The 21,870-nt window shown below is 45.3% G+C and overlaps 1 protein-coding gene across 4 annotated transcripts in view; it reads right to left on the bottom strand.

The window, feature by feature from the left end:
- BAIAP2 (BAI1 associated protein 2) overlaps positions 1-21,870 on the bottom strand; it is a 248,898-nt gene that overhangs the window by 83,347 nt on the left and 143,681 nt on the right. For all 4 annotated transcript variants that reach the window (XM_029599205.1, XM_029599208.1, XM_029599207.1 and 1 more), the window contains 2 exons: positions 13,303-13,465; positions 563-600 (listed from right to left, as the gene is read on the bottom strand). In XM_029599205.1, the coding sequence (XP_029455065.1) occupies positions 563-600; positions 13,303-13,465 (201 nt within the window). The remainder of the gene's footprint in view (positions 1-562; positions 601-13,302; positions 13,466-21,870) is intronic.

The following is a 21,870-nucleotide window of genomic DNA, read 5'->3' as shown; positions in this document are numbered from 1 at the left end:
GGTCAGTACTTGCTACCAATGAAGTACTGTCCCCATATCTTCTACTCATTCTTCAGTAACAATTCTTTCTGGAGAAGGCATTTACCAGCACAAGATACAGAGTAGGAAGAGTTAAGACCCCAAGCAAAGCAGAGAACTCGTCATGCAGCAGGAGCACTATTGTGCAAGAAACACTCCAAAAGACAAGACTACTGTAAAAATACACTTACTCCTGAAGGCATTTCTATGGAGATGGTGCTGCCCACTAATTGCTAACAGATGTCCCCATAGCAGCCAGCAAGAATTCAGGATTTAGATCAATATTCTGATTCCAGTTCATTCATATTAACTCCTGCATCCCTTGGGTTACCCCCATTAATTCCCAGTGTCTGCGATCTCAATACACCATGTGTGAAAACACTGTTTAAAATTCAGATTCATTCCACACTGCTAAAATTAATCCTCAATACCAAACCAGCTCTCTAGCAAGGGATACTGCAGTTTTACCTCACTTAGCCAAAAGGTATGCACCTTCTGCTAACGCTGTATTAATTTATGTATATTGCTACACAGAGTATCTTACCTGCTTACAGATCTCGATGTGTTATAGTCATCAAGGCCCTGAGGGAGGAGAAAAAGCAGCATACATAAACATCTAGCACAAAACCAGCCACTGGATAGCATGCTACTATTATGCTGACAGACACAAAGGGCTATTCCAACAATATCATTCTACAATGACTGCAATCATTTGGAATTTTGGTAGGAAATTTCTATGAAGTGTGGGGCTTAGAATCCTTGGCCTTTGTCAGGACTTTGTCAGGACTTTCGTATATTGCTTCAGCTTACTAGAGTTTTTTTTTGGGGGGGGGGGGGCCTTCATTGCAGCATTTCTGATTTAGCTGAACGCTTTAGAAGGACTTTTTCTTCAGGGGCTACCTGAGCAGTTTTAATGGTATTTGCTTTTCTATCTTCACAAGAATTAGTTATGATTTTGAAATGTTAATATTGTAGTTTGTATGAAGTATGATCCTATGTGACCAATTCTTAGTATAAATTGTATTGCCGATCAAGGTTCTTCCTCAAGTGATCTGTGCCTCTATGCATGTTTATTAGTATAAGTAAAGTAAAAGCAAAGTTGCTTACCTGTAGCAGGCATTCTTGTAGACAGCAGAACCAAATAGCTACACAAGGTGGGGATGACCTCATCTGATGGAGCCACATCAGCTCTCTCCTCCCCAAGGCCAGAAACCTTTTTGTTTCTACTGGGCATGCATGGGAGTTCCCGTGTTAGCATCGCCACTCGCCTCTCTCTCAAATCATCTTCTAGCAACATTCAACATCCCAGGGAGGGGGGAGGAGGGAATGTGTGGCTGTTTGTTCTGCTGTTACAAGTAAGCAACTTCTTTGTCTTTACTTGCTTAAACCAGTAAACACGCAAAATGGTACAGACCACTGGGGAAGCAAGACAAGCCACATAAATGGGACTCTCCAGCTATGGATTGCTCATTTTCCTCTTTTTGTTTTTGCAATCCATTGCTATTGTGCAAGAAGTTGTTCATTTAATTTAGATTACTACTGAGCACACACTATCCAAGGTTTCTGTCCATATGATATTCTGCTCCTAGGCAAAAGTGTTTTCTAAAAAAGTGTGCATTGATGACAATGCTGCGCTCTGCATGTGTCTTGCAGTGAAATAAAGTTTAAGTGAGCTAAAGTCGCTGTGACCTCTCAACTGATGGGCTTTCACATGCAGGACTTCACAGTCCATTGTTTGACAATGGGAAATATTGAGACCGCCATCTAGACCATGTTTGTTTTATTACTGGGATTTCCTTTTTGATGCTCAAAAGATATAAATAGTTGTGCTGACTTTCTATGTGGTTTAGTTCTTTCTGGGTAGAACAAGAGCACTCTTCTATAGTTTAGTATATGATAAGCCTGTTTTTGGCAATACATGTGGTTTTGGGAAAAATATTGGTAATGTTATCTGGTTGAGATGGAATTGTGAGAAGGTTTGGTAAGAATTTGGGATGCGTTCTTAGCACTACCCAATTTTTTAATATTTTATTGTACGGTGGATAGGTTACTAAACTTTGCAGTTCACTAACCCTTCCTACAGAAGTTATGGCTATCAAGAAGAGCGTTTTCCATGTCAAAAACTAAGTGATGATGCCATAGGTTCATATGGCAGTTTTATTGTTTAAGAACTGTATTCAGGTCCCACTGTGGTGGTGGTGGCTGCTTTATGAGGTAGGGGACTTTAAATTATAAAGTCCCTTAATAAATCTCACAATTATTGATGTGGTGAGATTGGTTGACCTCTTCCTTGGTTATAAGCTGCAATGATGCATAAACTGAGTTTGATTTTAATCCTGATTTTATTAGATCCAGTTGGTAAGCAAGCAAGTCTGGTATGATACAGGTGAAGGGATCTTTCTTCTGAGAGTGACATCAGTGGATAAATATTACCCACTAATAATTAATAAGATTTACCAGTAGCTGGTTTTCTAGCCTCTAGTAGAATTTCATTTACATCATGAGGCTGATTAAGCACTTGAATTAGTGTACTTTCAGCATTCAGATGGTTAGTGCCAGAGACTGTAGATTGGGATGGAGAAGAATTCCTCTGTACTGAATCAGGTTTGGTATTAACTTGATAGGTGGAGCTATTGCAAGCTAGGGGAGCCAATTTTGGCCTGGCCAATAAGGAGCTATCACTATCTTAGCTCTTTTGTCTTCTCAATTTGAGAATGGTTTTCGTTAAGAGACTTGGAGAGAATACATAAAGTAGGTCTTGGTTCCATGGAATGACGATTACAAGCACCAGAGCTTCAGCTGTAGGTCTCTGAGCAATACTGATGTAGTTTGTGATTGAATGGCAAAGCAAAGAGGTATATTATTGGAGTTCCCCAAATTCTGAATAGGTTCTATACAGTGTTGTCATTGAGTGACCATTTATGTGGTTGAAGTAGACTGCTCAACCTGTCTGCCAGAATACTGTCTTTCCCTGGAAGATATATTGCTGATATCTGCCTTTTGTTTACCATTGCTATTTTCCAAATGTTCAGTGCTTCTTCACAAAGTTGGTAAGAACTGTTCCTCCTTGCTTGCTGTAAAACTTTGCTATTTGATTGTCTGTCTGAATCTGCACAGTTTTGTGCTGAAGGCAAGATTGGAACACTTGAAGTCTCTTTAATATTGCTCTCAATTCTAGATGTGAAGAGTTGATTCTTGTCTTGTTCAAATTCTTTGCAGGCATAGGAGTAGACAAGTGTTCTTCATCTGTGGTTTGATGCATTTGTTAACAATTTTGTATTTCTAAGGGATGAATTATTTGTCCTTAGACAAAATTCGTTTTGATCGTCCGCCAATTCAGACTGTGTAACAGATTTTCTGTTATTCGTACTCTGCAATTGAAGGGTTGACTAAATTGATCATAATTGGGTTTGTTTTAGCTGAAACTGCACCTCTCTCATGTTTAGTCTTGCTAGGGGTATAACATGTACCGTTGAAGCCATGTGTCCCAAGAGCTTCATATATTTCCGAGCTGTAATCAATTTTATTTTGAAGGACAGCATCAATTGTTGAATTTTGTTTGTTCTTTGAAGGGGAAGACATGCCTTTCCCTTGAATATGTCTAGTTTTGTTCCTATGAATTCTAGCTATTTTGGAACTAGGCTGGCTTTCTTGAAATTTATTAGAAAGTGTATGTACTGAGACTATGATGATTTACATCTTCGGAAGATATAATTGATATCAGTCAATTGTCTAGATATGAAAGACAAGTTCTGTTTCTGTAGATGAGCAGCTAGTACTGCTACGCACTTGGTAAAGCCTCTCAAGAGCTGCTGCTATACTGAAGGGCAACACTCAGTATTGATAATGTCAGGGTGAACCTCCAGTATTTCCTGGAATTCTTCTTGATTTGGATGAGAGCATAACCATCTTGGAGATACAAGGTTAACCAGTTCTATTTGTGAAGGAGAGGGATCATTGTGCCTAAAGAGCTCATCTATTATTTTTCTCTTAGCAGTCTCAGGTGAGAATAAACCACCATCCCCCCATCCTCAACTATTCCTACAGCATTTGTAAGGGACAACTCTCGTCATACTAATGTTCACAAAGACCACCTTTATTGGATGGATATGGCTGCAGCATAGGTCAATATATACAACTCAATTTCATACAATCATTCAATCACTAATAGTTAACATTCTCAAACCCTAGGGTGACCATGCCCTCGCCAGCTAAATTTTCATTTGCCAAATACTCCATAGGCTGTTACAGAAATGTAATACCATCAGGAATACAGGGCCATCGAAACCTCGCCCCATTTTTACATATGCTCCATATCATCATGCTATAGCGGAGTAGTGCAGGTTATCCTGCACTTTGATCCTTGATCACCAATTCAGTTCTCTGCAGTGCAACAAGGCACTGGGTCCATAAAAGAGCAGGCGTCTATTTAGCATGCCAACAATTTTGGGTGATACAAAGGCCAATCCCGGCCATCCAAGCAGAAGGCTTGACATTCAACTCATCTCATTCCCACCTACCGATGCAACATATGAACACAATATCACACTGAAAGATGGCCAGGCAGAGAATACCTGGCAAACATTGCACATGCAGAGGTCAACCCCGCCACAAGACTCATGGTAGTGACACCTCACTTGCTGTGGGCATTCCACCAACCAAGCTGCAGCCATATCATGAACATGTATAATGCTGTCTAAGTTGTAAAATCAAGACATTGATAAGACAGGCTAAGAAAGAATTTGAAAAGAAGTTGGCCGTAGAGGCAAAAACTCACAGTAAAAACTTTTTAAAATATATCCGAAGCAGAAAGGCTGTGAGGGAGTCATTTGGATCGTTAGATGATCAAGGGGGGTTAAAGGAGCACTTAGAGAAGACAAGGCCATCGCGGAAAGATTAAATGATTTCTTTGCTTTGGTGTTTGCTGAAGAGGATGTTGGGGAGGTACCCGTACCAGAGAAGGTTTTCATGTGTAATGATTCAGATGGACTGAACCTAGAAAATGTGGTAGGCCTGATTGACAAACTGAAGAGTAGTAAATCACCTGGACTGGATGGTATACACCGCAGAATTCTGAAGGAACTCAAAAATGAAATTTCAGACCTATTAGTAACAATTTGTAACCTATCATTAAAATCATCCATTGTACCTGAAGACTGGAGGATAGCTAATGTAACCCCAATATTTAAAAAGGGCTCCAGGGGCGATCCGGGAATCTGCAGACCAGTTAGCCTGAAATGAAACTTCAGGGAGGACGACTCAACTAATGTCCGGAGGAGGAGGCAAAGATGAAAACAGTGAAAGAATTCAAAGGGGCATGGGATAAACACCGTGGATACCTAAAAAAAACTAGATTTTTCTGTGCTCCAAAGAGTTAAGCAGCTATTTTAGTTTGAAGTCTTAATATACTAGCACCCTCGGGACATTATGCCACAGGGGCTGCAAGTGGTACTGAAGTGATCTGGTCCTAAGCATCAAAGGCATAGTCCCATTTTTTTTATCAGATGACATTATCTATGTAGCCATCCGATGAACTTCAAGTGATTTGCTATTTTTTCTTTTTAAAAGACACAGCAGACATGGAGAGCGAGAATAGTGACCATTCATGAAGCGGATGAAATTAGACTGAGGGAAAGGCATGTGGTAACGCTAACATGAGAACTCCTGCACATGCCTAGAATGATCTGGAAAGAAATACGACGAGTGAGGTAATCAAATTTGCAGATGATACAAAATTATTCAGAATAGTTAAATTACAAGCAGATTGTGATAAATTGCAGGAAGACCTTGTGAGACTGGGAAATTGGGCATCCAAATGGCAGATGAAATTTAATGTGGATAAGTGCAAGGTGATGCATATAGGGAAAAATAACCCATGCTATAGTTACACAATGTTAGTTCCATATTAGGTGCTACCACCCAAGAAAGACATCTAGGCGTCATAGTAGATAACACATTGAAATAGTCTGTTCAGTGTGCTGTGGCAGTCAAAAAAAGCAAACAATGTTGGGAATTATTAGAAAGGGAATGGTGAATAAAACGGAAAATGTCATAATGCCTCTGTAATCGCTCCATGGTGAGACCGCACCTTGAATACTGTGTACAATTCTGGTCGCCACATCTCAAAAAAGATATAGTTGCAATGGAGAAGGTACAGAGAAGGACAACCAAAATGATAAGGGGAATGGAACAGCTCCCCTATGAGGAAAGACTAAAGAGGTTAGGACTTTTCAGCTTGGAGAAGAGACAGCTGAGGGGGGATATGATCCAGGTGCTTAAAATCATGAGAGGTCTAGGACAGGTAGATGTGAATCGGTTATTTACTCTTTCAGATAAAAGAAAGACTAGGGGGCACTCCATGAAGTTAGCATGTGGCACATTTAAAACTAATCGGAGAAAGTTCTTTTTTACTCAATGCACAATTAAACTCTGGAATTTGTTGCCAGAGAATGTGGTTAGTGCAGTTAGTCTAGCTGTGTTTAAAAAAGGATTGGATACGTTCTTGGAGGAGAAGTCCATTACCTATTAAGTTGACTTAGAAAATAGCCACTGCTATTACTAGCAACAGTAACATGGAATAGACTTAGTTTTGGGGTACTTGCCAGGTTCTTATGGCCTGGATTGGCCACTGTTGGAAACAGGATGCTGGGCTTGATGGACCCTTGGTCTGACCCAGTATGGCATGTTCTTATGTTCTTAAACAAGGTTCATGGTGAACAACTTAGGAACCAAGGAGATGCAGAGATATAAAGTCAGTCCCAGACTTCGAAATTTGTATGCACAAATATTTAATTCATTAAATCGGCAACTCCATTGCTTAAGAGACAAGAATTTTGCAACACGGAGTCCCCCGACACGGACCCATGTTTCGCCAAACGCGGCTGCGTCAGGGGGGAACAGTAATTTCTTTGCGGTATTCAAAGCTTTAAATCTTAGCGTCTTGGCAGTATTTCAGGCACTCCCAACCCTCCCACCACTCAGAGGCTCCCTTTCTCTCTCATGCATACACCCTCACACAGGCCACCTCTCTCTCTCTCTCGCACACCTCTGCACATTGGCTCTCTCCCCACACACCTTCACACAGGCTCCCTCTCTCACAAACAAGAACCCTCACTCCCTCATATACACAAAAATCTTTTTTTCACACACACCAGCTTCCAAGCTCTCAATACACGCTCCTCACAGACTCCATCTCTGGCAGACACACTCACCCTCAAACATGTTCTCTCACAAAACACCCCCCATACAGGCTCACAGTTGTACACACAAAACCCTATACAACCTCTCAGTCTCTGACACAAACAACCTCTACACCCAAACTGACTCTCACTGGGGCCTGCTCCATCTTTGCTATGAGCGGGATGGGCTCCTCTTGTGGCTGCCGGGACCTACACACTTCGCCATGACATGGCACGCTGGGGACCTGCTGCTTCCTTTGGTGCAATGCAGCATGCCCTTCCACCCTTTCTCCCTACTCCCCTAGTCAGTCTTCTTTCACTTTGCCTTCTCAGGCCCCCCAACTCCTCCGCCCTCCAATATCTTTCCATTTTCTGAGCATAAAGTGAATTCTGCACTCTGCAGTAGCGCAGAATTCCCCCAGGAGTAAAGATCCATCCATAATTTTTGAATGAATGCATGAGAGTCAGGAAATGTAGAAAATGGAAGCTTGGGTTCTTTTTTGGTAGTGGAAGACAAAGTCTCTGCTATTAGTACGGGAGGTGAAGAAACATGACTTGTGAGCAGAAGATTTTGATGATTCAGAGTTTTTTGTGCTGATTTCTTTTGGGGGGGGGGGGGGGGTTGATTTTTTTTTACACTTGTTTGAAGGCCTTGGACGAGGGCTCCCCAACCTAGGTTAGAGGTGTCCCTAGTTAAGGTCACCTGAGGAGCCGGTTGTTGGAAAGGAAGACCCACTTTAAGTTGGCTTTGTGTGTCCACCAGGCAAGGGACAGACTAAGCTGGCTGGTGATGTGTACCATGGACGACAGCGGCTGAGTAATTTGTTGCCACTGGGATTTCAGAGTCCATTGGGTCACTCTCATGGCAATACATGCCATAGGGGTGACATGGACTGTTGATGCCATGTGGCCGAGCAACCTTAGTAGCTAGCCAGCAGAGGCTCTTTTTCGACGGCGGATAAAGCTGGCAAGGTTGGACAGCGTAATCGCACAGTCGTTGGGTAAGAATGCCCTGGACAGTGTCGTATCTAGGTCTACTCTTATAAAGGAGAGAAGATGAGACTGTCTCATTTGGGATTTGGGGTAATTTATTAGAAATCCCAACGAGTTTAGAAGCCTTATGGTGGGACCGAGAGAGGTGAGGTCTCCTTGTTTTGACTGGCTTTTTATGAGCTAGTCATCCAGGTATGGAAAAACGTATTTGCCTCTGCTGTGTAACTGCGCAGCCACGACTGCCAGGCACTTCGTAAAGACTCAAGGCGCAGAGGCTAGGCTGATAGTGACTGCGGCCCACCACAAATTGTAGATATTTGCGATGAGGAGGGGAGATCGCAATATGGGCGTATGCGTCGAAGGTCCAGAGAGCAGAGCCAATCCCCTTGTTGAAGTAGAGGAAGCATGGTGCCCAGGGATACCATCCTGAACAGTTCCTTGCGAAGAAAGGTATTCAAGGCATGGAGGTCCAGAATAGGCTGGAGGCCGCAGGTCTTTTTTGGAATTAGGAAATATCTGGAATAGAACTCTTTTCCCTGCTGATTCGGTGGAACCGGTTCCATGGCTCTGACCGACAGAAGGGTTGACAGCTCTGACTTGAGTTTTCCTGTGTGGTCGTCCCAACTCCAGGATGGACTGGGTGGGAAGTCCAGGGGTATTTTTGAAAAATTTAGAAGGTAACCATGGGTTATGATGGACAGTACCCACTGGTCCGTGGTGATTCGATGCCAATTTGTTGCAAAATGGCACAAGCAGCCCCCCACTAGAAATGGCTGCTACTCTCTGGGAAAGAGTCAAAATCCAGACGGAGGGCCAGCTTGTGGAGCTGGCTGTGGTCTAGATGTTCTAGTTTGGCACCCATGTCCCCTCTGAGATGCCAGAGTCAGTTGTGCACGGGACGCAGGAGGGTAATATCTGTGTAGCCTGTAGAATTGTTTCTTGGGTTCTCTATGCGTGGCCCTGCAGGCTACGGAGGGAACATCTGTGGAGACAGTTGACAACTGGCACAGGGTCTCTTGATGGTCCTTTAACTGGGCCACTGCATCCTGGAGAGATTGAATGTCGGTATATAAAATAAATCTTATCCCTGAACCGGTTGTCTCTGGTACAGGGTAGATCTGCCAGTTTGTCCTGCACTTCCAGGTGTAGGTCTGAGGCCCAGCGTCTAGCACTGATGCCCGCTGCTAAAGACTCTGGATGCTGTTTCAAAAGAATCGTAGGCAGCTCTGATTTCATGTTTATCTGCTTCCATTCCTTTTTGTAGGATGGCGGACAAGGCTTCTTGTTGTTGCTGTGGTAGTGTCTCCGCAATCTCTTGGACTTGTTTCCAGAGATTTCTATTATACTGGGTCGTGTATAGTTGATATGCTGCAATTCGCAATAACATGGACCCTTGGAAAATCCTTCGTCCCAACGCATCCAATGCTTTCTGTTCCTACCAGGAGGGACAGAAGACTGTAGACATGATCATTTAGCCTTTTTCTGAGCTGATTCCACCAACTACAGAGTGGTGGGACAGCTGACTCTCTTGAAAACCTGGGGCTTGTTCAACCAGGTAGGTAGCATCTGTTTTTTGTTTTTTGTTTTTTTTTATTGACGGGGGGTACCATACCTGGATGTTCCCACAGGCGGTGCATGAGGTCCAAAAGAACTTCATGTACCGGTATTGCCATTATTTCTTTTGGAGCATCTACAAATTGTAAGACCTCCAACATTTTATGGCGAGCATCTTCCTCTGTGACTAGTGTAAAAGGTATAGCCTCAGACATCTCTGACAAAACTGGCAAAGGAGAGGCCTTCTGGAGGAGAGCTTCGCCTTTCCTCAGATGGTGAAGGCTCTGAGAGTAAGTCCTCGGATGTCCATGATGAATCATCTGAGGATGCATCTTCCCATGGATTATAGGGACTTTCACCTTCTCCCGGTGGAGCTCCCGATGGAAGAAGCATGCCAAAGCCGAGAGGGCAGGAAGGCATCAATGGATGCGGCCTTGGCATCGATGGAATCAGCGCAGGCATCGAGGCATATTAGGTACGCTTGGGTACCGGTAGCCCCGACGGCCCTGGTATGGGCTCCGGCATCGATGGTTCCCGTGAAGGGACGTGGCCGGGAATCAATCCTCCTTCCTCCGAGGAACCCGGTACTGGAATCTGGACCTGTGGAGGCCTTGATGGACGACTCGATGCCAGCATGTCTGGTGGCAGAGGAGTCGATAAGGCACCAATGAGCGTATCGAGGCGCTCAAGAAGCGGTGCCACCTTCAAGGGAGCCGGTTCCGGGGCTGGTATGGGGGCTGGCGCTGGGGGCAACTGGAAACCTCGTAAGGCTTTCAGCACTGCCTCTTGGACCATGCGGTCCAATTCCTCCCAGGAAGCTGGCATGGGTGGTATGGCGATCGGGGCAGGAGGCAGGCTAGGCGTCACCGGAGCCTCCACGGGGGCCCATGGAGGCTTGGTGCCTGGCACTGGTATTGGTGGGGAATGCCAAGAAGTCCCGGGTCCAGAGGAGTATGGGGGCTCCTCTCCCCGGGCCCTCTTCGCAGGTGGCTCGATGGAAGTCTATGCCGCTGCGGTATTGGTGCTGGCACCGGTCGGGGATGCCCGTCTGTGCTGGTATCTATGTTTCCCTCAGTGTTCGGTCCAGTCTTTCCCCGGCACAGAGGACGATGACACCGATATCCTCGATGGAGTCAGTGATGGACGGTCATCCTGTCCATGGTGCTCCTGGCGAATCATCTCCGAGGTTGATGGACATCCACTGTCTGTGGTGCTTGAACTTGCAGCGATGGAGCAGTCTGTTTTGAAGCAAATAACTGTTCTATTTTGTCCAGGTGAGCGCAACGGCCTTTGGGGGTCATTTGTGCACAACTAGGGCATCGACAAACATCGTGCGAGGTGCCTAAGCACAAAACACATACTTCATGCGGATCCGTTATGAACAGGGTCCTCGGACACTCGGGACATTTTCTAAACCTAGTTGCCATGTTAAAATTTGGCAGGCGCGCAGTCTGTGCCCATCAGGCCTGTAGGCCACCGGGAACCAACCGCAAATACCAGAAAAAACACTTACCGAGCATCGGAGGGAATGGAGCGCGATGGGGGATCCCGCTGAGGGATTTTTTGAGAAGATAAACTTCAAATAGTTCCATGAGGAAAGTTGAGAAATGTTTCACAGAGCTCCTAAACTGCGAGGCAACTCCTGTGTGAAACAAGAGAGACTGAAGGGGGATGGATCCCTGCTGGCTGCAGGATTAGTGGGCATGCTCAGTGTGCCAGTCAAAGTTCTAGAAACTTTGACAAAAGTATTCTGTGACAGGGCTCCATCTGATGTCACCCATATGTGAGGACTACCATCCTGCTTGTCCTGGGAGAATAGATGGTACTGTCATGTAGACTTGATAATCTGCATTGCAGGCATGACTGGTAAACTCATCTGACTATTGCTCAGACTCCTGATCAGACGGCAGGGGATGGGAGTGGCATGTGTATGCACAAGTAAAAGAACATAAGAACATAAGAACATAAGAAATTGCCATGCTGGGTCAGACCAAGGGTCCATCAAGCCCAGCATCCTGTTTCCAACAGAGGCCAAACCAGGCCACAAGAACCTGGCAATTACCCAAACACCTAGAAGTTCCCATGCTACTGATGCAATTAATAGCAGTGACTATTCCCTAAGTAAACTTGATTAATAGCAGTTAATGGACTTCTCTTCCAAGAACTTATCCAAACCTTTTTTGAACCCAGCTACACTAACTGCACTAACCACATCCTCTGGCAACAAATTCCAGAGATTTATTGTGCGTTGAGTGAAAAAGAATTTTCTCCGATTAGTCTTAAATGTGCTACTTGCTAACTTCATGGAATGCCCCCTAGTCCTTCTATAATTCGAAAGTGTAAATAACCGAGTCACATCTACTCGTTCAAGACCTCTCATGATCTTAAAGACCTCTATGATATCCCCCCTCAGCCGTTATACTGAAAGACTGACTGTTCAGGGGTGGAAATGTCTGAATGCTGCTCCCATACTTGTTTCATAGTATTAGCCATGACAGACAAGATGGATGGATACAGCCATATCCTTTGGTTCAAGAATTCAACATTAACTCTGGCGTCCCGTCTCCTTTCTAAATCAATAAGGGAATTTAATGAAACAAGGCAGTGCCATCAGGTAAGGAACTATTACCTTCATCTGATGGTAAGAGTAAATTGCCTACAGGAATGCCGAGCAGGACTAAAGCCAAAGCTAACCTTTGACTCCCTGACCAGGATACCAATAGAGAAATCTTAAAACAGGACTGGCATACAAATCTTTAAGGTTCCAGCATCAGCAGAATCCTTGAGACATCCAGCTAAATGGCTCCAGAATCATGCTGCCTTGACACCAGTAGAAGGAATACACACAACAATTGAAGTGAAAACATGCCCAGTATCAAAGAAGGTATCTGGATGAGCACATGAACTGAACAATAACTTAGGTATGGATGACATGTGATACATATATGCTCATAGCTGCAAGATGCACCACGATATCTTGTTTACATATTTGGACAAGGACTTTGGGAACTGTCAAGACAAGATCAACTGGGGAAACATTGCCAGAGCAAGGTACATCCAAGCCAATCCACATTTTCTCCCTGGGTCGTTAGCCCAATAGTTAGTGGGGCACTTTGATATTTATCTTCAGTGCAACTCACTGACTGGCACAATGGTAGCAGCCATCTCATTTTCCTCTCTTAGCCCAAGCACACTACTTCTGTATTGCTTTTGAATCTGGATTAGGGATCTCAGTCCAATCCATGAGGCTAACCCCACTTTAAGGCACTTTAATACTGGAAATACATTACCACTGATATGGGGTAGTTCGGGCTGAACCAAGGAGAAACTATCTTCCTGGCCCCGCTATTTTGGAGCATGGAGTCTCCACAACTAACCATTTGGCACAAGGCTCAAAGGCATCAAGAGCTTGGCCAGCAACTTGACTCTTGCATAGCGTGTCTCAAGCCCTTTGAGGCACTTGATTTCTTGGCATAAGATTATTTCCTAATAGCTAGTAATTATCCATTTGCTCCTTGCTTTTAACTAGCACTACAGGAACATGCTGAAGGGTTCTTACCTGGGAGAATACTGGTGCTGCCACACTATAAGGTCTGGGTTTGAAAGTGTTGCTGGACTGTGGTGGAAAACCCCGTGTGGATGCACCATAGTCTGGTGGAGAGACAGACACATCATCTTTATCTAGAAGATTCCCTGTGCTGCTGCTTTTTCCCGGCTGTAAGCTATATAAAAAAAAAAAAAAAAAAAAAAGTTATTTAACTCAGATGCTGGAGAAGAAAAGACCTATCCCTCCATTCTCTAACAGAGAAACAGCATTAAGTTCTACAAAAGGCATCTTTGCCAAGGATTCACATATGCATACACTTCCCTTTTGAGAGAAGCATCTTTAAGATCTACACTATGTCACAAAGGAACCACCAGCTGGAGTTGGTGATTAGTTGCTTGATGCTGAGGGACTGCAGATGGCACACTGGGTTATGTACAGTGTCGGTGAAACTTTCTCTGTCTACATCTGCTGGCAGGGAGGTAACCTCTTTGAAGACAAAGTCATAAGATCATAAGAAGTTGCCATACTGGGTCAGACACAGGGTCCATTAAGCCCAGCATCAGTGGCCAATCCAGGATACAAATACCTGGTGTCTGTGAAAGAGTTTGGGAGCCAGCTTGTATGTCTATGTGCCTACGAAACAAAGTTTGGGAGGAATCTGCTTGTTGTATGTGTGCGTGCGTCTGTGAAAGAGTAAGTTTGGAAGCTTGTTTTTGTGTGTATGTGCGCACTTAAAGTTTGGGAGCCTGCTTGTGTGTGTGCATGCCTGTGAAAAAGATTGGGAGCCTACTTGCGTGTGTGAGAGAGAAACTGGGAGCCTGCTTGTGCATGTATATGAGAGAATGTGAGTGTGGGTATGTGTGCATGCGTGTGTTTTTGTGTGTGAAAGAGGGAGGAGGAGAAGGTTTGTGCACTTCCCTCTCTCCTGCTAATAATCTAAGACAACCTTAGGATGACTGAAAATCAAATGTTCCCAGGTGTGGAGAGCAGTGGACTTTTTTTTGATCCTTAGTTTTAATTATTGGGTGTTTGATGTGTCTCCCAAACACCAATAAAAATATTTGAAAACAGTAAATTTAAGAAAAAAATGTATGGGGTCCATATTCAGTCCATGAACAGTTTGGCAAGTTAGCCAGATAAATTTAGCCTGTATGTACCTATCTTAAGTTTATTTGGCAAACTTTAAGCCAGCCCTATGGCCCAACAAGGAGTTAGCCGGATAAGTTATCCAGATAACTCTGAATATTGAAGTTGGCCTGATAACTTATCCAGCTAACTCGACTCCTCTCCAATCCGCCTATTCCCTGCCAGAGTTATCCAGCTAAAATCTTAGCCAGATAAGTCATTTATCCAGCTAAGTGGTGCCCGCTGACCATAACCAGATATTCAGCGGCTACGGTCAGCTATCTGGTTGTTTTTTGAACATTGGGTTCTATGAGATTTCAATTGGATATTCTATTCATCAGCTCTTTTGAAATTTTTGTTCATTGTTTAGTACGGTTTTAATATTTTTTTTTATATTTCTTGGTTTTTCATATGCAACTGCTTATTGCAGTTTCCGGTTCAATTTTGGTCTGTATGTTTCTTTTTATATTTTGTTCTCTTTATTCTGAATTTGGTGAGATTCTGCTTGTGCCAGACCAAGGTAAGCTATTCTGTTGGGGCATAGTTTCTGTGTAGGGTTCTATAGCAGTTTTGCTAGTTCTGTTTTCCTAATAGGTGTTGTATTAATGTTTTAGGGGCTGGTGTAATATTTGCAGTGTTTTACTATATTCTAATTGTAATTTAGTTTACTCATGGCTTTCTTAAGGCCAAGCCCACATCCAACATGTGTACAATAGGCCTAACACCATATGATTTCCAAGTGTTTCTTTTACTTTTTGCAGGTTTTTATGACTGACACCACAGCAGTGCATGTACAATTTATTTTTGTTTCAGGAGACTGAATGTTCTTTTTCATGTAAAGCAAAATTGCTCACCTGCAATAGGTGTTATCCCAGGACAGCAGGATGTAGTCCTCACATATGGGTGACGTCACTGGACGGAGCCCTATCACGGAAAACCCTGTCAAAGTTCCTAGAAACTTTTGACTGGCACACTAAGCCCGCTGAGCATGCCCAGCATGGCATGATCCCTCGAGCCACAGGGGTCTCCCTTCAGTCTTGTTTGTAGCAATAAGTGTGAGGGAAAAAATTAACACAATGAAACATTTCGGACCCAACTTCGCGGGGTGGTGGGTGAGTTTCATGAGGACTATATCCTGCTGTCCTGGGATAACACCTATTACAGGTAAGCAATTTTGCTTTATCCCAGGACAAGCAGGATGATAGTCCTCACATATGGGTGATTAGCAAGCTACAGGCTGAGACATATTTGTTTTTGGAACAACAGCGTACAACTTGTGCAACAGGCACAACAACTGGTGTACTGTTGGGAAAAAAAAAAGAGGCAGCATGAAATCAGAGCAGGTTGGATGTGGAAGGAGTTGGAAATAAGTTCTTTAAGACAGCTTGTCCAAAGGATGAATCTAGTCATCCTTCCTTGTCCAAGCAGTAATGGGCTGCAAATGTGTGAAGAGAGGTCCATGTTGCAGCTTTACAAATCTCAGCAATTGGTACTGAACGATAGTGTGCTACTGAAGTTGACACTGCTCTCTCTTACTGGAGTGCGCCTTTACTCATCCCTGGAGAGGAAGGCTTGCTTTCTCATAGCAGAACTCTATACAATTCGCTAGCCAGTTGGAGAGAGCTTGTTTGCCCACTGCCATATCTGATTTGTTTTTATCAAAAGAAATAAAGAGCGGTTTTGCTCGGCCTTACCTTTGCCTAGGCTGACGGCGGTTCAGAGGGACACCCTTAACCAGCCTATCACCTCCCAGGATGTTCTCTTAGCCATCCAACAATTGCATGATTTCAGGGCACCGGGGCCGGATGGTTATACGGCGGAATTTTTCAAAACTATGAAAGACCAGATAGCGGGCCCTCTGGCCGCGGGGTTTTCGGATCTGGTTTCCCGGGGCTCTTTTCCGGAAGGGGAGAATATGGCGTTCATTACCCTTTTACCTAAGCCCGGGAGGGACTTACTCTTACCGGGGTCGTACCGCCCAATCTCCCTTTTAAATTTAGACCACAAACTCTTAGCGAAAATCTTGGCAGATCGACTAGCCACAATCCTACCCACCTTAATTGGCGACCATCAGGTGGGCTTTGTCCGCCAGCGCTACGCTTTGGCAAATGTTAGGCGAGTGCTGACGGCAATGACCATATGCCGCCAGTTGGAGGAGCCACACCTGGTCATTAGTTTTGACGCGGAAAAGGCGTTTGACCGGGTGGAGTGGCGATACCTCTTCCAATTATTGGAGCAGATGGGATTTGGCGGCTTTTTCCTTCACGCTGTACGTCTCCTGTACGCCGACCCTAGGGCTGTGATCCTTTTGAATGGCAGTAGATCTGCCGCGTTTCAGGTGACACGGGGGACGCGCCAGGGCTGCCCTCTGTCCCCGCTGTTGTTTATCTTGCAATTGGAACCTTTTTTGTTGGCATTGCACCGGGAGAGGGGAATACGGGGAGTCCGCTTTGGCTCTCGGATTTTTAAGGGAGTGGCCTTTGCTGATGATCTGCTTGTCCTTGTTACGAAGCCCCATGAGTCTGTTCCGCGCCTTCTCTCTCTGATTGAATTGTTTGGAACTTTTTCGGGCCTCCAGATGAATGCACATAAATCCTCAGTGCTGGCTTACCCGGCGTCGATTTCGACCACTTGGCCTGGGGATTTCCCGTTACATTGGGCTCCGGGTCCTCTCCGGTATCTGGGGGTGTACATTCCTGCGGATCCTGATCAGATTTACCAGGCTAATGTCCCGGGGCTTTTGCGGAGTACGGCCGACAGTCTACTCCGCTGGAAGAACTTACCGCTCTCACTTAGTGGTCGGATTAATCTTTTTAAAATGTGTATGCTCCCTAAGTGGTTGTACTTCCTTCAAAATGTTCCCATCCTTCTTAAACGGAAGGACTTACGTTATCTGGAGACTCAGATGCGGAAATGTTTTTGGCGGGGGGGGAAGTCGCGTGTCCCCCTGTCCTGGTTACAGGCCAGGTGGGGACGGGGGGGGGTCTCGGGGTTCCTGACCTGGGTCTGTATAATTTGGCGTGCAATCTGCGGGTTCTTCGGGACTGGTTATTAGACTCGGGGACCTTTACCTCCATCATCGCGGAGAGGGCTTTACAGGCCCCCTTTACGCCCGCCTATGTGTTACAGGCACCTTCGGCTAAACTCCCCTCATTCCTGCTGACCACGCCCTTGGTTCGCCCCCTCCGACTGACCTGGTGGCGGGTTGCGAGGCGGTTGAGTATTTCCCCCTACTGTGCCTACCTACTCCCGGTTAGGGGTAACGCGGAGTTTACACCCGGAATGCATTCTGGGGCCTTTCGGACGTGGCAGGGGAATGGGGTCACTTATTTAGGTCATTTGTTTCACACAGAGGGGCAGATCTTCACATTCCAAGAGGTTAGGGAAACCTATGGGTTGGGGCCGGTTCAAACTTTCCCTTACTTGCAATTGTCGCACTACCTACGGTCCATTCCGGAGACACGTACGGACCCCACTACTTTCCAATCCATGAAACGGCTGTTTCGCTTGGAGGGCCGAAAGACCCCATCCTTGTCCCAATATTACACACAGTTGCGCATGGTAGGGGAGGGAGCCATGTTTGTACTGTTGGCAACCCGTTGGACCAATGATGGTGATTTTGCCCTTACCCAGACTATTCTTCAGGTGTGTTTTCGCCGTGTAGCCAGGATCTCGGTTAACCAATATTATAGGGACATGCAATATAAATTTTTGTGTCGGGCGTACATAGCTCCCCAGATGGCTTATCATTTTAAACTGGTCTCTGGGGCGGGGTGCCCTCGGTGTGGTCATGCTTTGGGCACCTTGTCGCATGTTTTCTGGACCTGCCCCCCGATTAAACGGTTTTGGGGGCGTATTGCAGCTTATCTGGCTGACCTATTAAATGTAGTTATCCCCATTACCCCCCTGTGGCTCTTATTTGGTTGTATATCGCCTATTCGCATCCGAGATCTTGGCTCACGCTTGTTTGTGGCGAAGGCTTGTCTTGTAGGTAAGAAAATCATCCTCTCCAAATGGCGGTCGACGGAGGACCCATCTTACTGGGCATGGCGGAACGGCCTTCACTCCCTGATGACCATGGAGAATATGATGGCCCGTTGCTCCCCCACTGCTAGACGACGTTTTCTTTCGGTGTGGCAGCTGTACATCCAGACCCTTCCGCATCGCACTCGAAGTTTGCTTCTCAATGCTTGACTAATCGGCCCGGGCCCTCCTTGATGCCTTGTGAGCATTGTGGACTGCATTGCCTTGCAGATGATTGGACCCTTTGTGGATGTTGTTCCCGGGGAATTTGGGGGGTGGGGGGTTTGTTACTGCTAGTTCTTGCTTGTAAAGTCTGCCTGGGGTGGGTGCAGAACCAACTCACCTCTGGCTTGTTGTTTGTTTTTGTTTTTGTTGACTGAAAATAATAAAAACCGTTACACCTTAAAAGAAATAAAGAGCTGAGTTGATTTTCTATGGAATGCAGTGCGGTCTAGGTAATATGCAAGTGCACGTTTATAGTCCAAGGTGTGTAAAACTCTCTCACCCTGGTGAGAGTGGGGCCTTGGGAAAAAAGTGGGCAAGACTATAGACTGGTTCAAATGAAAGTCAGTAACCACCTTGGGAAGGAATTTAGGGTGAGTACGCAGGATCACTCTTCATGTAGGAACCTTGTGTAGGGTGAGTATGTAACAAGTGCTTGCAACTCACTAACTCTTCTAGCAGATGCAATAGCTACTAGGAAAAGAACTTTCCATATAAGAAATTTAAGATCGCAGGAATCTATGGACTCAAAGGGAGAACGCATGAGCCTTGTTAGTACTACATTAAGGTCCCATTCTATAACTGGTGGCCGTAACAGGGGTTTAAGCTGAATTAAACCTCTCATAAATCTACTGATAAGAGGTTGCGCTGATATCGGGGCATCCCCTACTCCTTTGTGGTAAGCTGAGATAGCACTCAGATGGACCCTCACAGACGTAGTTTGGAGACCAGAGTCGGAAAGGTGCCAGAGGTAGTCCAATAAGGATGATGTGGGGGCAGGAAAAGGGGTCAATACTTTTCTGCATGCACCAAGTGGTGAACCTTTTCCACTTACATGTGGAAAGGATTTTCATGTGGAAGGTTTTCATGAAGCTACAAGCACTTGACAGACATTAGTTTGAGAGATTGAGTGGTTGAAGGATCAAGCTTTCAACATCCAGGCTGTGAGGGATAGGGTTTGAAGGTTGGGATGGTGCAACCTGCCCTGGTCCAGAGTTATGAGAGTGGGTGAGAGGTCAAGAAGTATGGGAAACCATACTTGTCGAGGCCAATATGGGGCTATGAGTATCATTGACCCTTTGTCCTGTTGTAGCTTCACTAGCGTTTTGGCTATCAGCGGTATCGGGGGATACACATATAGGAGGCCTGAGTTCCAGTGGTGAGCAAAAGTGTCCATGGCTAACTGGTTTCTGAACGTGTGTAGGAAGCAGAATCTGTCCACTTTGTGATTCAGTTCGGATGCAAAGAGGTCTATTGTTGGTTGACCCCACCGTTGGAATATTCTGGTCGCTAATAGCAGATCCAGGGACCATTCATGGGGATGGAACTGACAACTGAGATGATCTGCAATTACATTGTGTATGCCTGCTAGATAAGTGGCCCTGAAAAACATTGACTGTGTTAGGGCCCAGTCCCAAATCTGCACAGCTTCTTGGCAGAGGAGTTAAGAGCCTGTGCCTCCTTGTTTGTCAGGAACCACATGGCAACTGTGTTGTCTGTTTGAATTAGAACAGTCTTGTGTGAAAGGCAGTCCTTGAACGCATGCAGAGCATAACATATAGCTCAAAGTTCCAGGAAATTTATCTGAAATGATGCTTCAAGTGTTGTCCTAGTACCCTGAGTCTGAAGATTGTCCATATGTGCTCCCCAACCTAAGGTGGATGCATCTGTGGTTAAGGTGACTTGCAGAACTAGTTGCTGAAAGGGCAGTCCTGCTAGCAAGTTGTTGGTGTTTGTCCACCAGAGGAGAGATGATCGTAACTGGTGGGTTATTTGAATTGGAGACTACAGTGGTTGAAAGGCTTGGAGCCACTGTGATCTCAAAGTCCATTGTGTTACTCTCATGGCTAATCTGGCCATAGGGGTGCCGTGGACCATGGAAGCCATGTGGCTCAGCAGCGTTAGGAACTGATGGGCTGAAGCAGTTTTCTTTGCGCACAGAGATTTCGCTAGTCTGGATGGTGTGTCTGCATGGTCTTTTGGTAGGAAGGCTTTTGACACTGTGGTGTTCAACTCTGCTCCGATTAATTGTAGAATGCGAGAAAGTATGAGGTGGGATTTTTGGTAGTTGATGAGAAATCCCAGTGAGTGAAGGAGATTGATTGTGAGCTGGAGAGAGTCGCGAGCTCCTTGTTTCGATTGGCTCTTGATGAGCCAGTCGTCCAGATAAGGAAAAATGTGTATGCTTTCCTTGCATAAATGAGCCACTGCTACTTCTAGGCACTTTGTAATTAAACGGGGTGCCGATGCAAGTCCGAAGGGCAGAATTCTGTATTGAAAGTGTTGATGACCCACTAGGAAATGCAGGTACTTGCATGGTGGGAATACTGGAATGTGAGCGTAAGCGTCTTGAAGATCCAGAGAGCAAAGCCAATCTCCTGTTTGAAGAAGGGGAAGCATGGTGCCTAAGGACACCATCCTGAATTTTTCTTTTCTTTGGAATGAGAAAATAGTGGGAGTAGAATCCTCTGCCCTGCTGAGGTCGGGGAACAGGTTCCACAGCCCTGACTCTCAGAAGAGTGGATAATTCTGTTTCTAGAAGAGTGGTATGATCTTTGTGTACCCAGGGGGAGTTTGGTAGGGAATCTCCGGATACCGTGAGAAAATCCAGATGGTAACCTTGTGTTGTAATGGATAGTACCCATTGATCTGTTGTGATGTTTATCCAATTAGGTAGAAAGAAAGAAACGCGGCCTCCAACTGGTAAATTTTGATTTGGGTTTCTGGAGAGGCTGTTCTCTGGGAGTTTTTCAAAACCCAGATGGCTTGGCCTGTCTGAGGGGGAGGCTGAGGTCTGAATGCTTTTGGCTGTCTGAGATGAGCTCTTTGGGATGGCCTTGTCCCTACCACAAGGAGCTGGTGGATAATACCTGCGTGGTCGACAGAATGGCTTTCTTGTATCTTTTCTGGATGGGCGTCTTGCAGAAGATAGAGTTTCTGCAGTAATCATTGATAGTTGGCGCAGAGTTTTGTTATGATCTTTCAATTGCGCCACTGCATCTTGCACTTTTTCTCTGAACAGGTTTTCACCCGTGCAAGGAAGGTCAGCTAATTTTTCTTGGACCTCAGGCCTGAGGTCGAATGCCTTCAGCCATGCCCATCTTCTGGCACTAATGCCAGTGGCTGCCATTCTGGAGGATGTCTCGAATGAGTCATAGGCCGCATGTACCTTATGCTTCCCAGCTTCTAGACCTTTATGTATGATGGAAC

This window comes from Rhinatrema bivittatum, chromosome 4, assembly GCF_901001135.1.
Source record: "Rhinatrema bivittatum chromosome 4, aRhiBiv1.1, whole genome shotgun sequence".
In the NCBI taxonomy this organism is placed as follows: Eukaryota; Metazoa; Chordata; class Amphibia; order Gymnophiona; family Rhinatrematidae; genus Rhinatrema; species Rhinatrema bivittatum.
The sequence above is the reverse complement of the archived record's forward strand: the minus strand, read 5'-3'. Positions and strand labels throughout refer to the sequence as shown.